Here is a 22,340-nt window from a genome sequence, read left to right on the forward strand (position 1 = left end):
GGCTAAGTACTTAATTAAGAAATAATTAATGTCATTATTCTGACATTGTTTCGTATATTTTCTCTGCATTTATATCTCTCCCTAACATATTTATTTACGAATTCCTTCTATTTTAAACATTTTTTCTTTTCTTTCCCACATCTCACACGTCACTTTATGCGGACGTTTTGTAACAGAGCTTAAATGGTTATTTTGAAGCTAACAAGTCAGCAGCCTATAAGAGTGTCTCAAAACTGAGAAAAGGGTGCAACTTTCTTGTTGCATTCAATTGACTGTTTTGTCAAAGTACTGGAAAAGATTAAATGCTGACAACACAAAAGCTACTAAAGGGCAGCAATTTACAGAAGGCTCTCTTCTGTTTAATTCTGGCATAAACAAATTAATGAGTCAGAACTCTGTAGTACTAAAGATAAGTAAATATGAAAAGAAGTGAAAGAAAATGGCACCCTTTTTCTAACTTGAGAAAGCAATATGCTGTCGTAATAAACAATGCTTACAACCCCCCCCCCCCCTCTTAATGTTTCTTTTATCGCATATGTGTGTGTATAATTATGCTCTTTTCTGAAAACGAGAATATGTGGGACAGATACTCCTTCCATTAAAATCTTCTATCTAATATGGAAGTTTTTGCAGTCGAGAGAAATAGATTCACGTCTGAAAATCAATTCGTTATCTTTAGTAAATAACTGTCGAAAATTTGGTTTAATTAGATTAATTGCCCAAACCACTCTTGTGTTACAATGAGGCCTATTATTGGCAATGCTTCATCATTAGCATCCGCAAGACAACAATGTATTTGATATTAACATCATCACTGACTCAGGTTTTCAAACTCTCATGGATCATTGTTCAATGCTGCCTCTGCATTTTTAAGCTTTTCCATTTTCAACAATTTTGTCCGGTTTCCTGGATAGAAAAATATCTTAAAAAGAGATCAACAAGAAGCTCAGCTAGAAAAAGAATTACTGTTATGTTTATATGCATAAAGGTTTTAATGCAGAATGTTTGCGTTTATTTATTTTAAGTAAAAATATGTAATGAATGTTGTTGTTGCAAAAGATGAACAATAAATGATGGTTAAGAAATGAAAAAAAAAATGAAATGAGATTCAAAATTTGTATGAAAATTGGTAAAAACATAACTTTAAAATAAAAAAGAGAATTGACTTGAATGTCATTTTTGGTCTCCCTAACTTTAGTTCTCGCCTGTAATAGTGTATCGGTCGTTGAAGTTGGAACGTTTGATAACACACCGCATCTTCGAAACCTTCTGCTTTCTCACAACAACTTGAAAGAAATACAAGTGGGTTCTTTTACAGAAACGAAATTCATAGAAAGACTATTTCTAGAACATAACAAATTAGAAGCGATCCGTGAACATGTCTTCAGTAACCTAACAAAAGCAATGACCATTTATTTTGATAATAATCAACTTCGCTTTCTGGAGAAATGTAGCTTTAATGGACTGTTGCGACTACGATGGCTTTGTTGAGCAATAACCAAATTTCTGAACTCGACGCAGAAATATTCAGAAATGTGTCGTCTGGAAACATTAGATCTCCATCAAAATCAATTGATAACTCTTCCTCGTGGTCTGTTTTAAAGTTTGCTTTTTTTGAGGCGAGTATTCTGTCCGATAACAGAATAACAACCATCCCGTTACCAATTTATCTGGGACTCATTTCTCCTTTAGAGTTGATGGATGTGCGAAACAATGATATTACGCAATTAACAAGTCTCCTGCCGTATTTCCATGTGACTGAAAGGTTTCTGTGCGGTGGGAATCCCTATATTTGTGACTGTGCGTTCATCACACTACAATCACTGTTCAAGAATAATTTATTCCTAGAACAAGTAATGTATATACGTTCAAGTCCTGTAACTTGCATGTGGCAAGATGTCAACTTTGAAGTAGATGAGCCGTTGCCATTTGCTTGCCCTGAAGATGGTGAAGTGATAAATGACGTCACCACAGCATTATCACCAAACTTAATGGATCCTTCAAAGAGAACTGAGTCGCAATTTACTGGAGAGGTATCAACTGAGAGCAAAACGATTGCTTACGTTGGTAATACAGTTAAAACTGATCAGATGGAGCCGAAGGATCCTGGAGTTAGAAATCCGATTTATGACTGGTTAATCGTATACTGTTCAGTCCTAATAACACTTGTTCTTGCGTCTTTAATCTACTTCTTCAAGCGTTTACGTTTCCAATCAATACCAGTGACCCGCGTTTAAGGACTAGAACAAGGAGAACACTCCTGTCTGGACTCAAAATATACCAGTGCTGTGGCCGAGTGGATAAAGGCGTTGGCATTTGAAGCAATGAGGCTTAGCAGACGGGAGGTTCCGGGTTCGAAATCCGGCCCGGTCCTAGTGTAAGGTGGGTTTTTCATCCAAGAGCAATCTACGGTTTCCCATCTGAAATGACTTTCTGAGTAAATATTCCAAATTGAATTTAAAATGTTGAATTAGAAGCCATCCGACGTGTAAGTTGTAATCCAATAAGCCCTTGCGGGTTTCTCCCACATTTGTGGTCGCTTAAGCGTCGTAAAAATAACTGTTGGTTATTATCATATTACTATTAGTGTTTTAGTATTATCAAATTCGAGTCTAATTTTCAATGGACTAGCTCTGATATGCACTCTCCTTCATGTAGTTTATGAAGGCCACATATAGTTATCTTGATGCAGCATTGTGAGTTGATTTGTAACTTTTCGTCACTTTAACGGCGCAATTTATATATATTCACACATAACTGATTCATTCTAACTAAGAGTATTGTTCGTTACAAAAGCTTTATAAAGTTATAGTTGAGTACTTAGTTCCCTTTTAATCCTGGACAGAAACCGGACAAAACTATGTGCTCCAGAAATTTGATGTCATACGCAGACGTTTAATTACAAAACCATATATTCATATGTTTTAAAAACTGTCTTTAGATTGCTGAATATCGGACGGATTTTCATCAAAATTCGATCCCTATATCATGCGCAAGTTTTAACAGTGAAATAATGTAATAAAATAATCAAAGATGAAATATTTTAAAACGGTTTCATTTAATACATGGGACGTGAAGCAACACCTCTCATCACAATACGGCAAGTTTTTTTTCAAGGACAACAGTGAATATTTCAAAATGGGTGTGTTATCTGGACTGATGCAGCAGACAGGCAAAATGTAGCTCTGCCCTCTCAGGTTACTCAAATAGATTGAACAATATATGTTAATGAAAGAAACTGCAATCGTATATGAACATGCATCCAATGACCATGTAGATGAACCAGGAAACGGTGAAGCCAACTACAATGACATATCAGTACTTGAATAGGTGCCATGCAGATGTCTCCTAGCTATTGGTAGCATTGTTTATCATAAGTCATCCTTTCATATATGTATCTCACGACTTCAAAACACATGCCTATTACATTTAATACAATTCCAGATAATTGATTTTTGATAGTTCTCATTTAGCTAATCATAATTAACGTAAGTTTGGCCTTCCATGAAACTACTCAGTTGTCATCTGGCTGTGGACCATCACACTCTCACACTGACATAGCAGTTTTAACACACCTATTACGTAATATTTCTTTCTGGTTGGTTGGTTAGTGTTGACTGTTAAATACATTTGTTTCAAAACTGACCACAATCCACAGTTGTGTACTAGAGTATAGGCTCCTCCTTTTGTACGAGTAGCAAGTGTTTCCGACTAATGAGGAATTAATGTCCAGTTACTGCTTTTTGGTGACCGAGAAGAGCCTACCAAGTATATATCGGTGTCTGAATACATCAATTTGGAAACCATATGATATATTGGAATTTATATGTATAGGCCTATTGCAAAACGTCAAAAAAATGAAAAATTCAACTATTTGGACGAGATTTCGCCGGGAAACACGAAAATAGTAAAACTCTGGAAATTGTTAAATTGCCTTCTTGGTTCATTGAACTAATGTACAAAACGGGGATTTTCAAATTTTTGTGACGGGAATACTATAGTGTGCAATATGTGTTGCAATGACACGTGACACATGTGACTTTTGCAATGTGTGTCAATGTTGAAGTCGTTCTTATACGCTTCCGTAACATAGCCCGATGACACTTAAACTTGATTCATTTATTGAAATACACTACTTATAATTCACTCTTTCAAGACTAGGCTCCGCTGGGAAAACAGCATCGGTTGTCACAACTACTATCAAGCCACGTACACGTAAGCCTAACAAATGATATATAGTAGGCCTAGCCTCTAGGCCTAGAGGTACTGGTCAGTATTTATATTTCCGTGAGGTTCACGTATAAGTTACCGTTAAAAATACTTCGGGCTTCTACTGGCAGTTGCTATTAAAGAATGTATCATTCTTGGCACCGCAGACTTACATTTTCTATGTGGTGACTATAACGAAATGAGTATGTTATACATTTCAAGGGACAGACTGCCAGCCCGGTTTGGCAGACTGTCGGCAGACCACTTAGGAGGGGCAAGAAAAAACGAGAAAAAGGGATATGAGTCCAAGTGATTTAAATCTGACTCATTGGAAGTACTTCGTAATTTACTTCAGTATAGTCATGGGGTTTGTTAAACACGTGCATCGGATTGTCGCGCTATGTGTATAGGCCCTTTAATTGAGTAGGACGTTATATATTAAGAACTACATCTAGCATCACGCTGTCACAACTGTATTTAAGCCACGTGTTCCTAAGTCTAACGAGTGATATCAGTACTATTCAGTAGTTTTCATGACGTTTGTATGTTACAACGGGAATCATAAGTCAGGGGTTCTACATAGTGTTCAAACGATTAACCTAATCGGAATCGGAATCGGAATCGGTACGAAAATTGCATAATCGGAACATAATCGGAATCGGTAAAAACTACGTGGAATACCAGTTATGTCATACCGATTATTCAAAAACATATGGAAGGTGAAAATATCATTATTCAAAAACATGGAAGTTGAAAATATCAACTGATGTATTAGGTTTATTCTTTTACTACGATATATTGAAATAAGACACCCTCTATACGTCTTTCACAGTGAATACTTTCATCAATTTACGCTGCCAGGGTCGCCGATTTTGCTTCCCTCGTGGTTAGTGACTTCAAATTTCTTGGCACAGTAAGCATAGCAGCAATACCAATTTCGCGAATTAACGAATGGGTCGGAAATAGGCTGGGCGGTGGTCGATTCGCCCTCGCAAGTGCTAAAAAGCCCTCCTAAAGCACAATTACGAGTGCGAAAAAGAAATATAAGAAAATCGCCCTCGTTATATCAGGTGTCTGTGTAAAATTAATTGTGACATGCGTTTGCTTTAGCCTTTAGCTAGGAATTGCAGTTGCAGCGCGAATCGCGCAAACAGTTTTCACATCCCGCATAAATTTGAAGCAGTGCGGGAAGGTCGCGCACAATCACCGGGAAGTTCCCGTGGCAAATGACGGCCTGCACGAAGCAATTTCAGTACCAGCGAAAATAACCTAAAATCCTCACAAATCTCCGACCACGTAGTAGCCTTATTTCACACTAAGTCAACTGCATGTAATTCTAACCTTGCCATCTGTTTATTCGCTCTAGTTGTGTCGCAAATAAAAAATAAAAATATCCACGGAAACTGCAATCTTCGACCACATGTTAGCCTAACAACCACACCAAGTCAATGGGAAATGTAGCCTAACCATCGGTTTGCAAAAAAAAAATGCGTAGATTACTTTAATAACAGCTTTCAATTTGCTGGAAATCGGCATTTGTTTGGGAGGTACTGTAAGTGTTATGTCTAATAGAGGGAATGTTATATTTTATATTGGAGTAGTTTCTGGTTGTTATTATTTCTTTACATCAATCTGGTATTACATTTTAGAGTAATTTTAAACAAGTTACGATGGTACAATTTGCTTTTCAGTTTGATTGGCCTAAGCTTACATTTTCTTATAGAACCTGAATGGAGTTAAATAGGTAACGAAAAGGTATGTTTAACTTCAAGTTCGTAGCATTTCTATTTGTTCATGAACGGTATAATACTGAAAATAAGTACAAAATAATATCGGAATGAAGGCAATATGTCATTAAAATTTACACTTTGGTAAAGATTGAAGATGGATAGTTTGTCTGAGATACTTTTTGAGATGGATATTTTGAGTAACTATTCTAAGCCCATTTCAAGCCATTAACAGGTGTCATTCACGTCGAGGTGGTTAGGCCATTCGCTTAGCACAGTACTGACTATAGGATGTCATATTCCGTATTTTGGAAATTAAAAAAAAAAACTTTTTCTTTCTTTCCGAGAAACTCCAGAGGTAATTTGATACATACAAAATGATACCTTAGAGCCTTAGGGAAAATCACAACAATAATTGTTTCTGTCAAACTTTATTGCCGATTTCGTATATATGGGATATTTCGTCATTTTCAAATAATCGGAATCGGTACGATTATGAAAAAAATAATCGGTAATCGGTATTTTCTGTTATGCATAATCGGTTGAACACTAGTTCTACAAACACTATATGTATCATATTCCCCATCACCGTTTAAAGCCTAGCTTCCGCATAAAGAATCATGAAAGTTAAATATGAATGTAAGAGACTGACTTCGGTCAGCTTGCGGCTTTCATAAGCCAATGAGGCTTCTTCGCGAGTTCCTGCTTGCAGGAGGATCTAAAATACATACATACATATACACGTGCCATACATGCATTACCTACTACATTAAATTAGGCTTACGTGTACACGACTTGAACTTTATATGGTCTGATAGCTCATGTTGTTGTCCACATATTGTGTCGTTCGCTTCAATAATTACATTTCCGTAAGGTTGTATTGGCTATTACCGTTGACATATTACGTCTATGGTGGGCCTAGTATGCCATAAGTCCTGAAATAGACATACGTCGAATTAAATTGACATTAAAGTTTCTCGTGCTCTGATAGGATGACACGTTTTTGAATTACGTGGCAGCCCTACATGACCTTTCGTAATTGTCAGTATAGCCATTGAGTTGTTAGGGCATATACAAAACTCCCTGTTATAGCCAACTGGGTTTGTTTTAACTGGCAATCCATATGGACAGTAAGACAACGGTACCATTTTCACGATCTCAGATTATATGATGTTCGTCGTAGGCCTAGATCATTACAACAGTACAATTTCTTATGGAGACAGCCTGCATAAAGTAATATTGGCAAGATTACGCTATGTATTATCGATCGATCAAATTTAACGAGATGAGAGCTTGTTCTTAACATGCGTAGACTGATGTCGAACGTTGAAAAAAGGCGTCCTCCTGAGATGACTGTGTGCACCAGAACATGTTCCAAATAACATGACTTTTCTTGTGTTGGAGACTTGTTTCATGATGTAGTTACTAACATTGGTATTTCTTATTTTATGTTTTTGGCAGAAATTTAGTATAGTCGTGGTACAAACTAATGTACGTCATCTAAATATGTATACATTAGCCCTATACTAATTACAGAAGCATGGTTAACTGTTGCCGGGCCCTGAATATTGGGCATTTCTGGGTACCTTTTTTGCAGCAGAAACACAGGCATAAATAGTTAGGAAGAACTTAGAAAACCACAAAAAGGTGCTCTGGGAACAGTTGAATTCCAAGTTGGAGATTTTCAACATACTTCATTATACTTAGAACTGTAAACTACCATTACCTTATGCCAGACCTAAGCTTAATGTTGCAGTGTCTATCATGAAAATAGTCTCCTGTATGGTGACTCTACACTCATGCCTAAATAAGACATGTACGTGTATTGTTATACTATAACAATAATTAAGTAGTGTGTTCGTGGAACAGAGAGTCAGTGGCTTGGCAATGCATGAGCTCAGCGAGTTCACTTAGTCCTTCACTTGTTATAACACATTTCTTGGGCTTCCTAAATTGTGCTTTTGTGGCCTATTTTTTTATCATTCAGCTTGGATCATGATTTAGCAAAATGAGTGCCAGGCAATCAAATTATCATTTTCTACCATCATATATCACATCATCCCTGACGTATCTTGGAGAAGGCACAAAAAATATTGGATGATACATATATGAAATTGCTTAACTAATGGGAAAATTACGCCATTTGGTCACTTTTGTTTACAAGAAGGTGTCACACACGCAAACACATATACATACGTCATCACTATTGCATAGATTCCTTTTGTATCCTGACTATGTTAGAATGAAATCTTACAGTTTTCGTTTGCTTTGCTATTCCTTACAAATGAGGAAAGTACAATCAATGGCAGTAGTGTAAGGTAATGCTACAGATGAATTATTTCAACAAAACATTATACATTAATTGCATCAACACAAACTAGAACAAGAGGCCAAACCACGGAGTTGCTGATCTCATCGGCAGCAAAACGTCACTAAAACTATACAGTAGAACTTAGATCACGTGACCTTTGACCTCGGCTCCCACAACAACCACATATTTGATATTACTTGACATTCCATTATACATGTGGAGGTTCCATGTCAAGTTATTCTTTCCCCTCTGAGTTATATAAAACACGATTTTCATTCAATTTGACATCTGACCTTTGGTTCCGGGAGCATGCGAGTCACAATGATTTAGGAGGAACCCACGCACACACCCGCCGTCCTACACACGCATAGACACATATATACGTTTTGACCCCTCCCTCAGTTATTAATTCCGGTCACCATGGGGTACCCACCACGTGTGACCCCCCCCCCCCCCGAGAGGTACATACTCAGGAAAGTTAATTATTAGCATGGTAACTGTTGTTATGGCAATGGTAAGGTTAGGTCACTCCCATAGTCAGAAAACCGTTGGTGCACTTTGATGAAGACACCCTCCTCCTCCACTTCTTCCGATCCTCTGTCTCTCTCAAACAAAACATCGCACCTTTCCCAGTCCAATCCGCAATGTCTTTCAGCCATGTGGTCTTAGCCCGACCTCTTCCCCTGGTTCCTTCAACCATCCCGTGCATAACCGTATGAGCCAACGTCCCCGATCTCCTGGCTATGTGCCCAAACCATTGTAGCTTTCTTTTGCGCGCGACTTCTAATCACATTCGCCGATAAGTCTTTTTATTTTGTTTTTCACTTCAACATTTGTTATTTTCTGTTTCCACGTGTTCCCGAGGATTTTTCTAAAACAGCGGAGCTCGAATGCCATTATTCTCTTTTCCATCCTCTTATTGTATGTCCAGGTCTCACATACTTCCACAGCCATGTAAATAATCAGTGATCTCAGAAGTTTAACCTTTGTTGAAGTGGACATCCTTTCGGAGTTCCACAACTTATTTAGTTTCGCAAGTTGACTCGTTGCTATGGCTAGTCATTTCTTTATCTCGGAATCTGATGTGACATCTTCCTTCAATGTTAAGCCAATGTACTGAAAGGTCTTTCCTTCTTCTAGTGTTTTCCATCCACTTTAATCGTTGTATCATTGGTATCAATCAAACGTGAGGTGACCATTACTTTACTCTTGTATTATTGTATACACTAATCTCCATACCATAACTTCTAGCCGTTGTATCCAGCCCATTGGTGAGAATTTCCAGTTCTGCCCTCGAGTCTGCAATGAGATCAATATCGACCACCAACTTTAACAGTCCATGTTAAGTCTTCAAATGCATCTGACATAATCTGTTCCAAAATGATGTTAAAAGGGCATGGGGACAAGATGCAACCTTTGCGGACTCCAACCGTCGTTTGGAACCAATCTAAAGTGCTGCTGTTAGTAGTTAACACCACATTACTGTTGTTGCTGTATTGTGCTTCGATCACTTTGATTAGCCCAGAGCCCATGTTGTGCTTCTTCATTACTAGCCAGTGTGCACTTCTTCAAACTCTGTCAAATGCCTTCTTGAAGTCAATAAAGTTGTGGTGTAGTTCCATTTGATGGTTCCTGTATTTCTCTCCCAAAATTCTCACATTTGCTATCTGTTCTACCGTGCTAAGACCACTTTCAAATCCAGCTTGTTCTTCTGCTAAAATATTTTCAGCCTTTTATTTTTATTTTATTCTGTTATTGATAACTCATAGCAAAAAATTATTATGGAGACTGATGAGACTAATGGTTCTACAGTTGTTACAATTCTTCAAGTCTCCTTTCTTTGGGAGTGTTACAATCAGCGATTTTTTCCATTGTGACGGCCATTCTCCCTAATTCCATACAGAGTTCAAGTGCAGTTCTTGTGCAATTTCAATGCTACTGTGTCTCCCACTTTTGATAAGTTCCGATGGTATGTTATCAAAACCTGCAGCTATTCCATTCTTCAGTTCCTTCACAGCTTCCTCTATTTCACTTCTCAAGGTCTCTGGTTCCTTCTCCTCTTCAGGACCTGGTCCTCCCTGAGCCAATGTGATAGGAATTTCTCCATTAGTTGAGATAGGGTAGTTGTAAAGGTCCTTTATGTACTCAGTCCATGTGTCCTGGATTTTATCAGTCTCTGTTTGAATGTTTCCCCGAGCATCTTTAATCACAGGAACTTTAGCAGACTTTTCTCTGGTCAGTTGTCCTATAACCTGGCCTACAAGCTTTGAATTGTTGTTCTCGAAACACCTTTCAATTTCCTCACATCTTTTCAGCAAAAGTTTTCTTTCGCATATTTAATTTATTTTCGTACATCATTGTTGGCAATTTTGTAATTTTTTACCACACTCTTCCACATTTTATTTGTGGCTTTCAACTCTTTCCTTTTATCACATTTCTTCCATATGTGTGCGGTCACCCTTCTCCTCCTTCATGTCTCTTCTCAGTTTCACTACACCAAACTTTATGTCCTTCATCTACTACCACTTATCCGGTAGTCAACCATCTCATTTCATCAATGATCAATATGTTCCTTTATACTTTTGCATCTCATATTCTAATTCGTTCAGCTAACCTTCAGCAGACAGAGTTCTTACGTTCCACGTGCCAATGGAAACTTCTTGTTTTGCAAATTTCAGTTTCATTTTTGGGTTCTCTCCAGTAGTCCATTGTTCGAAGCTCCCATCCTGTTGAATGCCAATGGAAGACGTGGTCGTTGGTGACCCGGGCCTCGACCGATCCGGTATGGTGTAGGTTTTGTGTGTACTCATCATTGTGTTTCAATAGGCAAGAAAATCCTCTCCAGATATGGATGGCCGTTGGCTCCTGGTGAAGCTCATCCACCCTTTGTCCGGTCTTATTTTTAATCCTGCTGGGTGTCCACACACCCTCCCCACAGCAGTCCGGGGACTGAAGTGGGGGAGGCGGTTTAGTCGCCGAAAAATCGACCATGAACAGGTAGTATTGGATACATGTTACCAATAGCAGCTGGGGCTGACCTGACTACAAACCACAGTGGTTAGGTAAATGGATATCAACTGGAAATAGTTCTTAAAAGTATTTTACAAATAACAAATATTTTGTTGGTGTTTAATTAACCTCAACAGGGAACTTCATCAGTAAAACGAGGAAAGATCCGAGCCAAATTCATTTAATATTTCTGCTAAATTCTTGTTTGGATGTTCAGTCAATATGTACTTTAACAAAGTTGTTTTACCAGCACCTAAATATCCAGTAATGATTGTGACTGGAATTTTGCGAGCAGCAGTTGTTGTATCTGATGAGACTAAATCGGGGCAATCTTCATCAGAGCTTCAGCATAGCTGTAAATGGCCCATCTGACAAATGAACTGCAATATCTCATCCTCGCTATTGGAGCGATGAGATGAAGAAAAAAATGTTTCTTATCATTTTACTAATTGCAGAAGTTTTGGGTTATTTTTCAGCTGACATTGACATCAGGAAATTCTCTTCCATTTTGAGACTTAATGAAAGATACAGGCGTATACTCCACATTGCAAACCCATCAACACGGGCAGCGTTAGTAGGTACATTTTGTGTTGAGATATATACTTAACTGTGTGTCGTATATACACTGTTCAAGTCCAAATTTCTCTAACGATAAACAGCTATATATATATATATATATATATATATATATATATATATATATATATACGGTGTACTTTATTCTATTGCCGTTGTATTGTGTTGTGCGCAGGACGAGAGTGGTGGCACATAGTTATTCTGGAAGTCTTTACTGGCTGGCGAGAGATAAATTGGCTAGGTGTCAGTAGTATTGTAAACAAAATGCAAAAAAAAAGGAATGATTTTATCCAAATGACCTGTTTGTGTTAAATGTAAATGTGTTTCTGATAGAAATGTTTGTTTAGTGTGGTTATTAGGAAATGAGATCAAAAGAGATACAAATCTGTATCATAATTTTTAAGGATTTCTTTAGATTGAGGAGAGCTTTTACAGTATTTTGGGAAGAACATATAAGTGAGGAGATTTCCTGGTGAATAGGCCTACTGCATCAGGTCAGTCAGATGTTTTTGTACAAGCAAAGAACAGTGTGAGTTATGCAAAAGAAAAGTTAAAGGGTTTTATTTTCATGAATTTTTTGTGTTAAACAGTTCTTTACTTCCGATAGCAAATGTCTGTTAGTTCTTTTTAGGAAATGAGATTTTAGTCAGAAACCAAACTTTAAAATCAGTTTAGCAAAAGTGCTTCATTTATAAGAAAATTTAAAAACTTATTTGAGAGGCTATTTAACAGTATATGTTGACAAGAACAAAGTTATTTTGAGAGTAAAGGACAGGCAATATCAGTTATCAAAAAAGAGACATGATCTTATTTAAATTACCTTTTTGTGTTCAATATTTTTATGTTTTAAAGCAGGTGTTTGTTGAGACTACTAAGTAGATAGTGAGATCATCAAAAAGGACCAAGGTTTAAACTCATTTACTCATAAACTCAATAAACTCAGCTAAAAAGCTTCATTTCTGGGTAATTTTCAAATCATACTTTGTATTTTGATTGTGTTATCAAGTTAAACAAATGGCTTTCCCTTTTAATGTTACTGTTGACAGTATTACAAGGCTTAGTTTCATCAAGGAGAATAAATAACAGAATTCATTTATGTTCCAATTCGTACAGCTGCTGATCTTTGAGAGTCAGAGGGTGGGTGAAAAAGATTTGAGATGTTAACCACGTGTAAAAAAAATCTGAAGAAGAAAATATTCCAGATGCCAAGTACCTGATAATTTCGGACATCGGAAATTATGTTGGTTCATATTTGCTGTACTAGTGCATGTGCTCCTTCTTGTTATATTCAGTGAAAGGTTAGCAACAGTGAAGATATTTTAGTTTTGATGCAACTAATACACCAATGCAAACATGATGGAAATCATGTTCCATTATCAAGACCAAAGTACATATTTGCATTCTATTTTCTTATCTCTAATAGAGTAAAAAAGAAAATGGTGTCCACTGTCATTTTACTTCTGTACATTGATTCAGCCCATGTTGTGTTGTCAGTATTACTGTTATTATGTTACTAGTTGTAAGTTCAAACTTACTTAAAATTTTTAGAAATATTTTGAACATTTGTTAACATTAATTTAACATGTTGTAATGTTTACTTGTTTTAAGTAAATGGTGTTCATATAATGTCTGTCCCTTTTCATATTTGTATGCATTTCTGTTGAAGGACCTGAGAGAATATGCCGGATGATCAGGGCAATAAACTGTAGTTAAAAACTGAACTTTGTTGTTTGAGATAAACTAAAACTTCTATGAAAGCTTCACTTGGCTTGTCTACTGGAGAAGTGGGAATGAATACATGTAAAAAAAGTAATGAAAAGTAATAACTTTTCTAAAAATTTAAGCATGGCCAACTGTATTTTTCTTGATAATTCCCTTGTGAAATTTAAAATGCAGTCATTACAAGCTTACAAGGGGCAAGATGAAATAATAAGAACAGTACTGGACTTAAACCAAGCAGGTTGGGTATTACAGCATTTGGAAGGTTTGGTTTTTGAGAATGTATAAAGTGGTCTCCAGAGGGATGATTCATAAAGATGGTACTGAACTGCAGTCCAATACCAACTTATGTAAACTAGTCTCCAGAAGGAAGGATGATTCATAAAGATGGTACTGAACTGCAGTCCAATACCAACTTATGTAAACTAGTCTCCAGAAGGAAGGATGATTCATTAGGATGGTACTGAACTGCAGTCCAATACCAACTTATGTAAACTTGTCTCCAGAAGGAAGGATGATTCATTAGGATGGTACTGATCTGCAGTCCAATACCAACTTATGTAAACTTGTCTCCAGAAGGAAGGATGATTCATAAGGATGGTACTGAACTGCAGTCCAATACCAACTTATGTAAACTAGTCTCCAGAAGGAAGGATGATTCATTAGGATGGTACTGAACTGCAGTCCAATACCAACTTATGTAAACTAGTCTCCAGAAGGAAGGATGATTCATAAAGATGGTACTGAACTGCAGTCCAATACCAACTTATGTAAACTAGTCTCCAGAAGGAAGGATGATTCATTAGGATGGTACTGAACTGCAGTCCAATACCAACTTATGTAAACTTGTCTCCAGAAGGAAGGATGATTCATTAGGATGGTACTGATCTGCAGTCCAATACCAACTTATGTAAACTTGTCTCCAGAAGGAAGGATGATTCATAAGGATGGTACTGAACTGCAGTCCAATACCAACTTATGTAAACTAGTCTCCAGAAGGAAGGATGATTCATTAGGATGGTACTGAACTGCAGTCCAATACCAACTTATGTAAACTAGTCTCCAGAAGGAATGGTGATTCATAAGGATGGTACTGAACTGCAGTCCAATACCAACTTATGTAAACTAGTCTCCAGAAGGAATGGTGATTCATTAGGATGGTACTGAACTGCAGTCCAATACCAACTTATGTAAACTAGTCTCCAGAAGGAATGGTGATTCATAAGGATGGTACTGAACTGCAGTCCAATACCAACTTGTGTAATCAAGTCTCCAAAGGGTATGTTTGATAAGGATGATGGGACTCTCACAAGTTGTCTCCACAGGGAAAGTCTCCATTAGGCCCACAACATGAGTATGTATGTATGTATGTATGTATGTATGTATGTATGTATGTATGTATGTATGTATGTATGTATGTATGTATGTATGTATGTATGTATGTATGTATGTATGTATGTATGTATGTATGTATGTATGTATGTATGTATGTATGTATGTATGTATGTATGTATGTATGTATGTATGTATGTATGTATGTATGTATGTATGTATGTATGTATGTATGTATGTATGTATGTATGTATGTATGTATGTGTGTGTATTAAAAGACACAGGTGTCTCGTTCTTTGCTTTTGTTTTGGTCGAGATGAAAACATAAATTGGACGAATGCTTTCATCTCAACCAAAACAATAACAAAGAACGGGATAGGTTAAAGATTTCAATTACTACTATTTAAGAAAAAGTCGCCAGGAAAGGACCTGGGCACGAAAACTGCCGAACGACTGGTCCGCTCTCAACCCAGTCCCCTTGCATCGGGACTGTAACTGTGTGATCATCGTCGGGTGTGAATCATCATTTCCCTCGTGTACTTTAAAATAGAAGTAAAATTGCTTTCAAAGTGAAGTATTTGCAGACATTTTATGACCATTCATAATCACAGATTACACATCAGGCCCCGTGGTGGTTCCACACAAGTGGAAAACTGAGAAGGGATTTCCTGTCACCCACCCTACCGACAAGAATGTTGACTACAATGGAGACATAAGTATGTTTAACTTAAAGTGTGCATTTCAGTATCAAACTTGCCGAAAAATTAAGAAATGAGTATTATACTAAAAATTAATACTGTCTTGACTCGGGACCTTTGCGAATATGTACATCAATCTTATTCTGGCGAAAACTGATCAACCGTTAGCGATGTCATCACACCGTTGAATTATAAATCTAATCACAGGGCAATACCTTCCAAAATGTTGGCCTATTTGCAGGGATCGAGCGAATGAAACAGTTCAAAACAAAACAAAACAAAGGTGTCTCATTCTTTGTTTTTGTTTTGTTCTAGATGAAAACATTAATCAGATGCATGCTTTCATCTGCAACCAAAACAATAACAAAGAACGGGATAAGTTGAACTTTCTTGTGTACTTAACAAAAGTAAAATTGCCTTCAAAGTGAAATATTTGCAGACATTTTATCACCCATTCATAATCACAGATTACATATCAGGCCCCGTGGTGGATCCACACAAGTGGAAAACTGAGAAGGGATTTCCTGTCACCCACCCTACCGACAAGAATGTTGACTACAATGGAAACATAGGTATGTTTAACTTAAATTGTTAATTTCATTACCATTGTCCTCTAATGGAAGATATATTCTGTTACTATATTACGAAGTTACCCTATGTACCCTTATACCATCATAATTAGTCTCACCTCTGTCCAATATGTACGGTATACCAAGGAAGAGCGAAAATTAACCATAGGCTACGTGAAAAGAAGTAACAATTTTGAGATGCACCATACATGCAGTTTACCGTTGGATGATTATGGTTGCTTTTGTGGTAAAATAAAATGAGGAATATGATTATTGTAGTCTAGAAGTTATAGACGGAAATGTCAAGTTCAATATCTGTATTTCTACAAGAATAGACGTTATTTCACGTATGAATTCACCCAGACTAAGAACATTATACACCCAAAATACTGTCTACTTTCTTCACATGCAGTTGTGGGATCAAACCAATTGGATCCACCATACCGGACCACGGACAAAGGTTTCCCTCTCACCCACCCCACTGACGAGAGTCACCCACCCTACTGACGAGAGTCGACTCATTAGATATTTCTGAAGATGGAGACAATAAATCATACTGATAGATGCCTTATCATGTTACCATGAATTGGGTGTTATGGTTAAGGGTACAGAATATTTTGCGCTTTCGTAAGAGGGTTATTTCCTTTTTCTTACTGGCCTATGAGGTGGAGGGAGGGAGGGAGGGGAGGGAGAAGGGGAGGGGGGGGTGAGATATTTGAAGACATTGAATATGCATTCACGTTTCACATTTTTTATTCATATATACGTTTGTTCTTCATTTCTGTTTTATTTTTATAAAAGAGTCATTTTTTATCAAACTTACCAAACGTATCATTTTATCTTGAAGCAGTGGCATACTGGCCACACGGGCATTTGGCAATGCCCGGTGGGCCGGTTGGGCTGGGGAGCCTGGTAAAAATTACAGCCCATTTTCAAATTAGTTAATAGAATACAGACGGGCTGTGTAGAAATAAATTTTTAACTGTGGGAATCAGCTCATGAAATCACATGTTAGTTAGTCGGTTAGTTCGTAACAAAAGAACGTGCTATTGGCAACCCGTCCTTGCTTATGGATTTTCTTGAGGGTTTTTTTCCCCCATCTTTTGCAAGCATGTTGTATATAAAATCCAATCTTAAACATATATTTTTGTCTATTTTTGTTTACGTTTTTAACTTTCCTCAGTTTAATCAAGTGTTGCTTCTGGAAAATTCTTTTTGGGGGTCATTTCTAAAGGATTATTGTAACCTACAAAATTGAGAAATATAGCGCCATTTTGCATATAGGCATTCCTTAACTTCAATAAAATCTCAATGGCGAGGGGGACACCCCTCCCCTTAGACCCCTCTCCCAAGACGGCGATCGCTATGTAAGTAGCAATTCAATGAATAATGGGCCGGTCTAGGTGGAAAATGCCCGGGCCGGTTTTAAGACCCAGTCCACCCCTGGCTTGAAGTAGTGGGTCACAAATTCCTTCTCAAATAATCTTTACGTCAATCGCAAAAAAATGTAAAATATTGTCCTGCAGATTGGTTCCATATACAATCTTAAATTTACCCTGGGATTAAAAAAGTCCACTGGGCTGCCATATCAAATATAATCAAATTAAAAGCTTGTCGTTTAAGAAAAATGCATCACAAACATATTATACTTGCCCCAGTTCATTATTTTCAATCTTTGACGCTATTAGATTTTCCGCTTTTGTAGAAGTAGCTGGGGCTTTTTTTTTTTTGAGGGGGGGGGGGGGGGTTAGTTCAGATCGAAATCCATTTTGCTATAAAAGAGGAACTAGAATCTAAGGCTTGTAGTTAACCATTTCCTGGTAACTCCGAGTTATTTTTGGGGTGTAGTTTACCAAAACTGGTGTTTGTGTATATTCCTTTAGTGGTACTCTGTCTATTGTCTCCACGTGGGATTACTGTTACCAACTGAGATTGTGAAGCTTATGTAATACCAATATTAAGTGTTCTCATATTATGATGTATCTATACTTTTAAAGGGAAAACAAAGTACTCTTATTTGGGACAATTATTTCGACTTTCTAAACAATGAAATCTTTGTTTTGTCCCAAAGAAAATGCATGTTTCATTTTTCCCCTTTTCTAAAACATCAAATTCCGGTTGTTTTCTTATACGGTAAAATTCGTTTTCTATTTTTATTTTTTAAAGGGTGTGAAGACTCGCGCACACAGCTTGCTACCGTCGGTAATCAGACACTAGTGTACAGACAGTACATGCTGCGGTCAATACCTACAGCACAGTATACAAACGATACAGCGATGGACATCTCAGGTCCAGCTTAAGATAACAATTAAGGTTTCATTACTGTCTGCATTTTGTAGCGACACGAACAAAACGTCACTTGCAAGCAGCAGAAAGTTAACTTTTTCAGATGGCCGCACGCGGTTTGGGGCGAGTCTTCAATGCCTTTAAGCTTCGCCATAAGTTTGAATACAACTTTGCTGGTAATTTCTTCCTCTGTATGAAAGCTTACAAATAATGTAATGCTTTCTTCTTCTTCTTCAAACAATAAACTGGTGAGAACGAAAAAGGTAAAATCTGTTTTCTATTTTTAAAGTACTGAAGACTTGCCATAATTATTTCATCGTTCCCATGCCAGTTGCCAGTTAGGCCATATAAGCTGTGACAGTTACCATAGCAACAGTTGCCACGGTAATGGTTAATTTTCCTGAGTAGCTACTTTCGGTGGGGGGTCACCCATGGTAGGGTACCTCCATGTGTGGGTAAAGGCCCTCGGAACCAAAGGTCAAGGTTAGTTCTCTTAAGTTATAATGGGAATGTCCAGTACTATCAAAATAAGTGGTTGCCGTGGGAACCAATGTCAAAGGTCATGTGATTAAAGGTCCATTTTATGACTAAAATAGTAAAATCTATCAGAACTTTCAATTTTCTTTACTGAATGTAGCCTACATTCCTCCATGGTCTTAGAATCTGTTCCATTTGATCGGCAAACACCAAGTAATACTTCGCCCGGAATATCCCTTTTATTTGTCAGAAAAGCGAATGCAACGGACATAAAAGCTCCCGAAAAGCTCTCCGGATGATCAACGAATGTATACTGCCGTGAATGAAGAAAGGATAAAACAAAAATCTACCAGACTTTGAACAAACTGATACAGTCTTGGAGCTGTGTGGAAGAAAGGATAAGATGGGGTCCAAATGAAACTCATATACACTTAAGATAACTACTACATATATAACTCTAACATTAAGACCATTCAATTTGCATGAAGGATACATTTAATGACCCCCCCTCCCAAGGCTGATAATGACAATAGTCAGATGGATGTCAACTTTATCCCTATACACTAGATTCCATGTACCACATTCCTCTGAATTAAATATAGGAAACCATCGTAGTCTATTTTACTGAACGAATGATCTACAGAGGCAAACACCACTATACTGTAGTAGTAATACATATCTTTCTACCTGATGATAGACATGGTCCCATGCACCCCTTCCCCTTCCCCTCTCCCTTCCAGTCACAAGGATTCCAAACTTGGCTTTATTTGACCCTGAACAACATTCATGTTGTGTTATACAATCTATATACAGGTGCGTATCCAGGGGGGGGCGTTGGGGGCGCGCCCCCCGGGTAAGAAAAAGAGGAGAGAAAAAAAGAGAAGAAAAAAGGAAAAAAGAGGGGGAAAAGAGGAGGAGGAGAGGAAGGAAGGGAAAAGAAAAAGAAGAAAGAGAGAAGAAGGAGAAAAGGAGGGAGTAAAAGAAAAACGCGAAGACACCGGGAAGAGAAAGAGGAACAGTGACATCATTACAGCGCTGAAGGGTAGCCAGTGACGGATCAATGATTGCGTAAAAGTGTGCCTCACCCTACCCCTTACACCGACAACTGCATTTTTTTGACGTTTCCATTTTCCTCTCTCACTAATGATCTATATATATACTATATATGGTCTATCATAACGCGTGTGTAGAATTGTGCTATGAAACCAACTGTGGCTGGTCTCGAACTCGACCGTGTCGTCGGGGAACATGACGCATTTTGGGATGGGGGCGACCGCCCGCCCCCCCCCCCCCATTCAGCATTTTTTTAAATGATATCGCTAAGTAATTTCAAAATACAAAGTGCTTAGATGCAACTTACAAGGCCTGGGAAGTGTCATTTCCAGCGATCTGGGAGACATTTTCGGCCAAAATTTGCTTGTACGCTTCGCGCTAACAAATGGTCCTGGGTAGTGCCATTTCCAGCGATCTGGGAGGCATTTTCGGCCAAAATTTTCTTGTACGCTTCGCGCCAACCTATGGTGGCGCTACGCTTAGATAATTTACCTACAGGCTTCGCCCCTCCCTTGGCAAATTCCTCGCTACGCGCCTATTCGAATTTGTAACGCAAACAGCAGATATCACATCATATCAGTGAGCATGAAAATGGCGTTCCAGGCTGAAAAGCCTCAAAACTGTCCGACTTGCCTGAAAAAATAACCAAAAATTTTCGCGCAAGTCGCGCGCGTTCAACGTGGCAATGTCAATATCATATAAGCAAGCATCGGTTATTACATCGCATGCCATCATGTACCGTACGGTCCGTTCAAATTGCGCAGTATATCGCGGGATGCTAATGTAAACAACGACATGTCTCATGTAGATGTATAAAAAGCATGGAGGTCCAATTATGTCAAAACTCTCTTTTACATTAGTAATGGCGAATTAGGGGCCGACCCCGCCGCGCAGTGGCGGAGCGTCCATACGGTCAGGGGGCGGATGCGCCCATGACGGACTCAAATGGACTGCTGGCGCCTTTTTCAGCTCTTTACCACTATTTACTTATTCTAGATTATTGACTTTTTAATTACGCTCTCATCTACTTATTGACATTTGTCACATTTTTTTGGTGTAATTTGGCGATGACACCCTATTCTTCGTTTATCTGCAAATTAGCCAGGCCATGAAAGGGTCATTTCCGGCGATCTAGGGAGTATCTTTACTCAAAATTTGTCTGTGCGCTACGCGCCAACCAGTGGTGGCGCTCCGCTTAGATAGTGTCGAAAGCGCCCCTACAGACCATTCTCGCCCCTCCTGACCAATACCCCTAGCTCCGCCACTGCCGCCGCGCCTCCTACGCCTATGTGTGTAGTGTTCGGTTTCGGAAATATCTGCTATTTTTTCATTTCCTTCAACCAAGTTTTATACTAGCCGTTATAAGAGGTTTAATATTTCTACACCAATAAATTAACTGTGTCTGAATTTTCGAAAATTTCTGACCAACATTCTGCATCACACTTCCCTCTACTCGTGCAATTTTGACCGGTCTGTTAGGGGTTGAAGGTAGTTTTTCTATATTGGTTGTCCATAGATGAAATTTTGTACAACATTATGGGTATGTTTTGAAGTGAGTTTATTCACGAGAAATGTGAATTTCCAAATTCTGAACAAATTTGGGGCTTAAAACCTTGAAAAGTGGGGCTGACGGGTATTGTGGGCCGCGACGTAGAATCACCTACAAAAGCAAAGACCCACAGGAGATGCGATCAGGTCGAACATGATGTGTGCCGGGTTGACAATCTTTAAAAAGGTTATGGATGGAAAAAACAAACTATTAGGAAATACTTGGTTCTCAGGCCAAAGTGTACATCTGGTTGGTCATTTCAAGCCCAAGAAGTGCCGTTTCCGGTGATCTGGGAGGGTATCAAAACCAGAAATTTTCTTGTACGCTGCGCGCCAACCGATGGTGGCGCTCCGCTTAGATAGTAATTCGCGCCCCCCGGGTTGCGAATTTTTTTTTCCCAAACAGGTTCTCAATTACGGAGTTTTCAGCCAATCAGATTGCTCGTGACGTCAGCATCAAACGCTTGATAGTTCGAAGACATACACTGAGTTACACACTGACACTTAATAAAGTCTTGTTACGCGGTTTCCCTGCAAACGCCCTAACTTTTACTTTTAATGCTTGGATAACATGTTGACCTTACTTATGATACATACGCTACATTCTATCGGTTTCGTGTTTACGCCATCCAAGATTCGTCAGCCGTTCTATTGAAATCGGAATTCGTTTCGTGGAATGGGTAGGCCTACACCAAAATCAGCTTCACGACGCGAGTTCAGCCTTGAATGAATATACGCAAAACAGTTTAGTGTATAGTCAAGGCTTCATAATTGACGCACCCCGTAATTGACGCACCTTCAAGTATAACTAGCAACGATAGAGCAG

The 22,340-nt window shown here is 38.3% G+C and overlaps 1 protein-coding gene across 3 annotated transcripts; it reads left to right on the plus strand.

Annotated features, from left to right (window-relative positions):
* The first annotated feature begins 1,309 nt into the window (after positions 1–1,309).
* Positions 1,310–16,830, plus strand: LOC139980566 (uncharacterized). 3 transcript variants are annotated; one of them, XM_071992300.1, is made up of 6 exons: positions 1,310–2,382; positions 11,733–11,834; positions 12,946–13,130; positions 15,495–15,599; positions 16,049–16,153; positions 16,563–16,830. In XM_071992300.1, exons 3-6 carry the CDS (start codon positions 13,100–13,102, stop codon positions 16,655–16,657), a joined length of 336 nt encoding a protein of 111 aa, XP_071848401.1. In that variant the 5' UTR covers positions 1,310–2,382; positions 11,733–11,834; positions 12,946–13,099; the 3' UTR covers positions 16,658–16,830. The 3 variants fall into 3 exon arrangements, 2 of the variants coding, with proteins under 2 accessions (XP_071848401.1, XP_071848400.1); XM_071992299.1 differs by lacking the exons at positions 1,310–2,382; positions 12,946–13,130 and adding exons at positions 3,616–4,215; positions 9,499–9,707; XR_011797591.1 differs by lacking the exons at positions 1,310–2,382; positions 12,946–13,130 and adding an exon at positions 4,197–4,215 and having other exon boundaries at positions 16,563–16,651.
* Positions 16,831–22,340: the final 5,510 nt, after the last annotated feature.

The sequence above is a fragment of the Apostichopus japonicus genome, chromosome 15 (genome assembly GCF_037975245.1).
Source record: "Apostichopus japonicus isolate 1M-3 chromosome 15, ASM3797524v1, whole genome shotgun sequence".
Taxonomy (NCBI): Eukaryota; Metazoa; Echinodermata; class Holothuroidea; order Aspidochirotida; family Stichopodidae; genus Apostichopus; species Apostichopus japonicus.

Coding starts and splice junctions, on each gene's coding strand:
- LOC139980566 (XM_071992299.1), top strand. CDS start 9,644: ATGGGGACAAGATGCAACCTTTGCGGACTCCAACCGTCGTTTGGAACC. Junction 9,708..11,732: donor AACCAATCTAAAGTGCTGCT/GTTAGTAGTTAA, acceptor GTTATTTTTCAG/CTGACATTGACATCAGGAAA. Junction 11,835..15,494: donor AACACGGGCAGCGTTAGTAG/GTACATTTTGTG, acceptor TCATAATCACAG/ATTACACATCAGGCCCCGTG.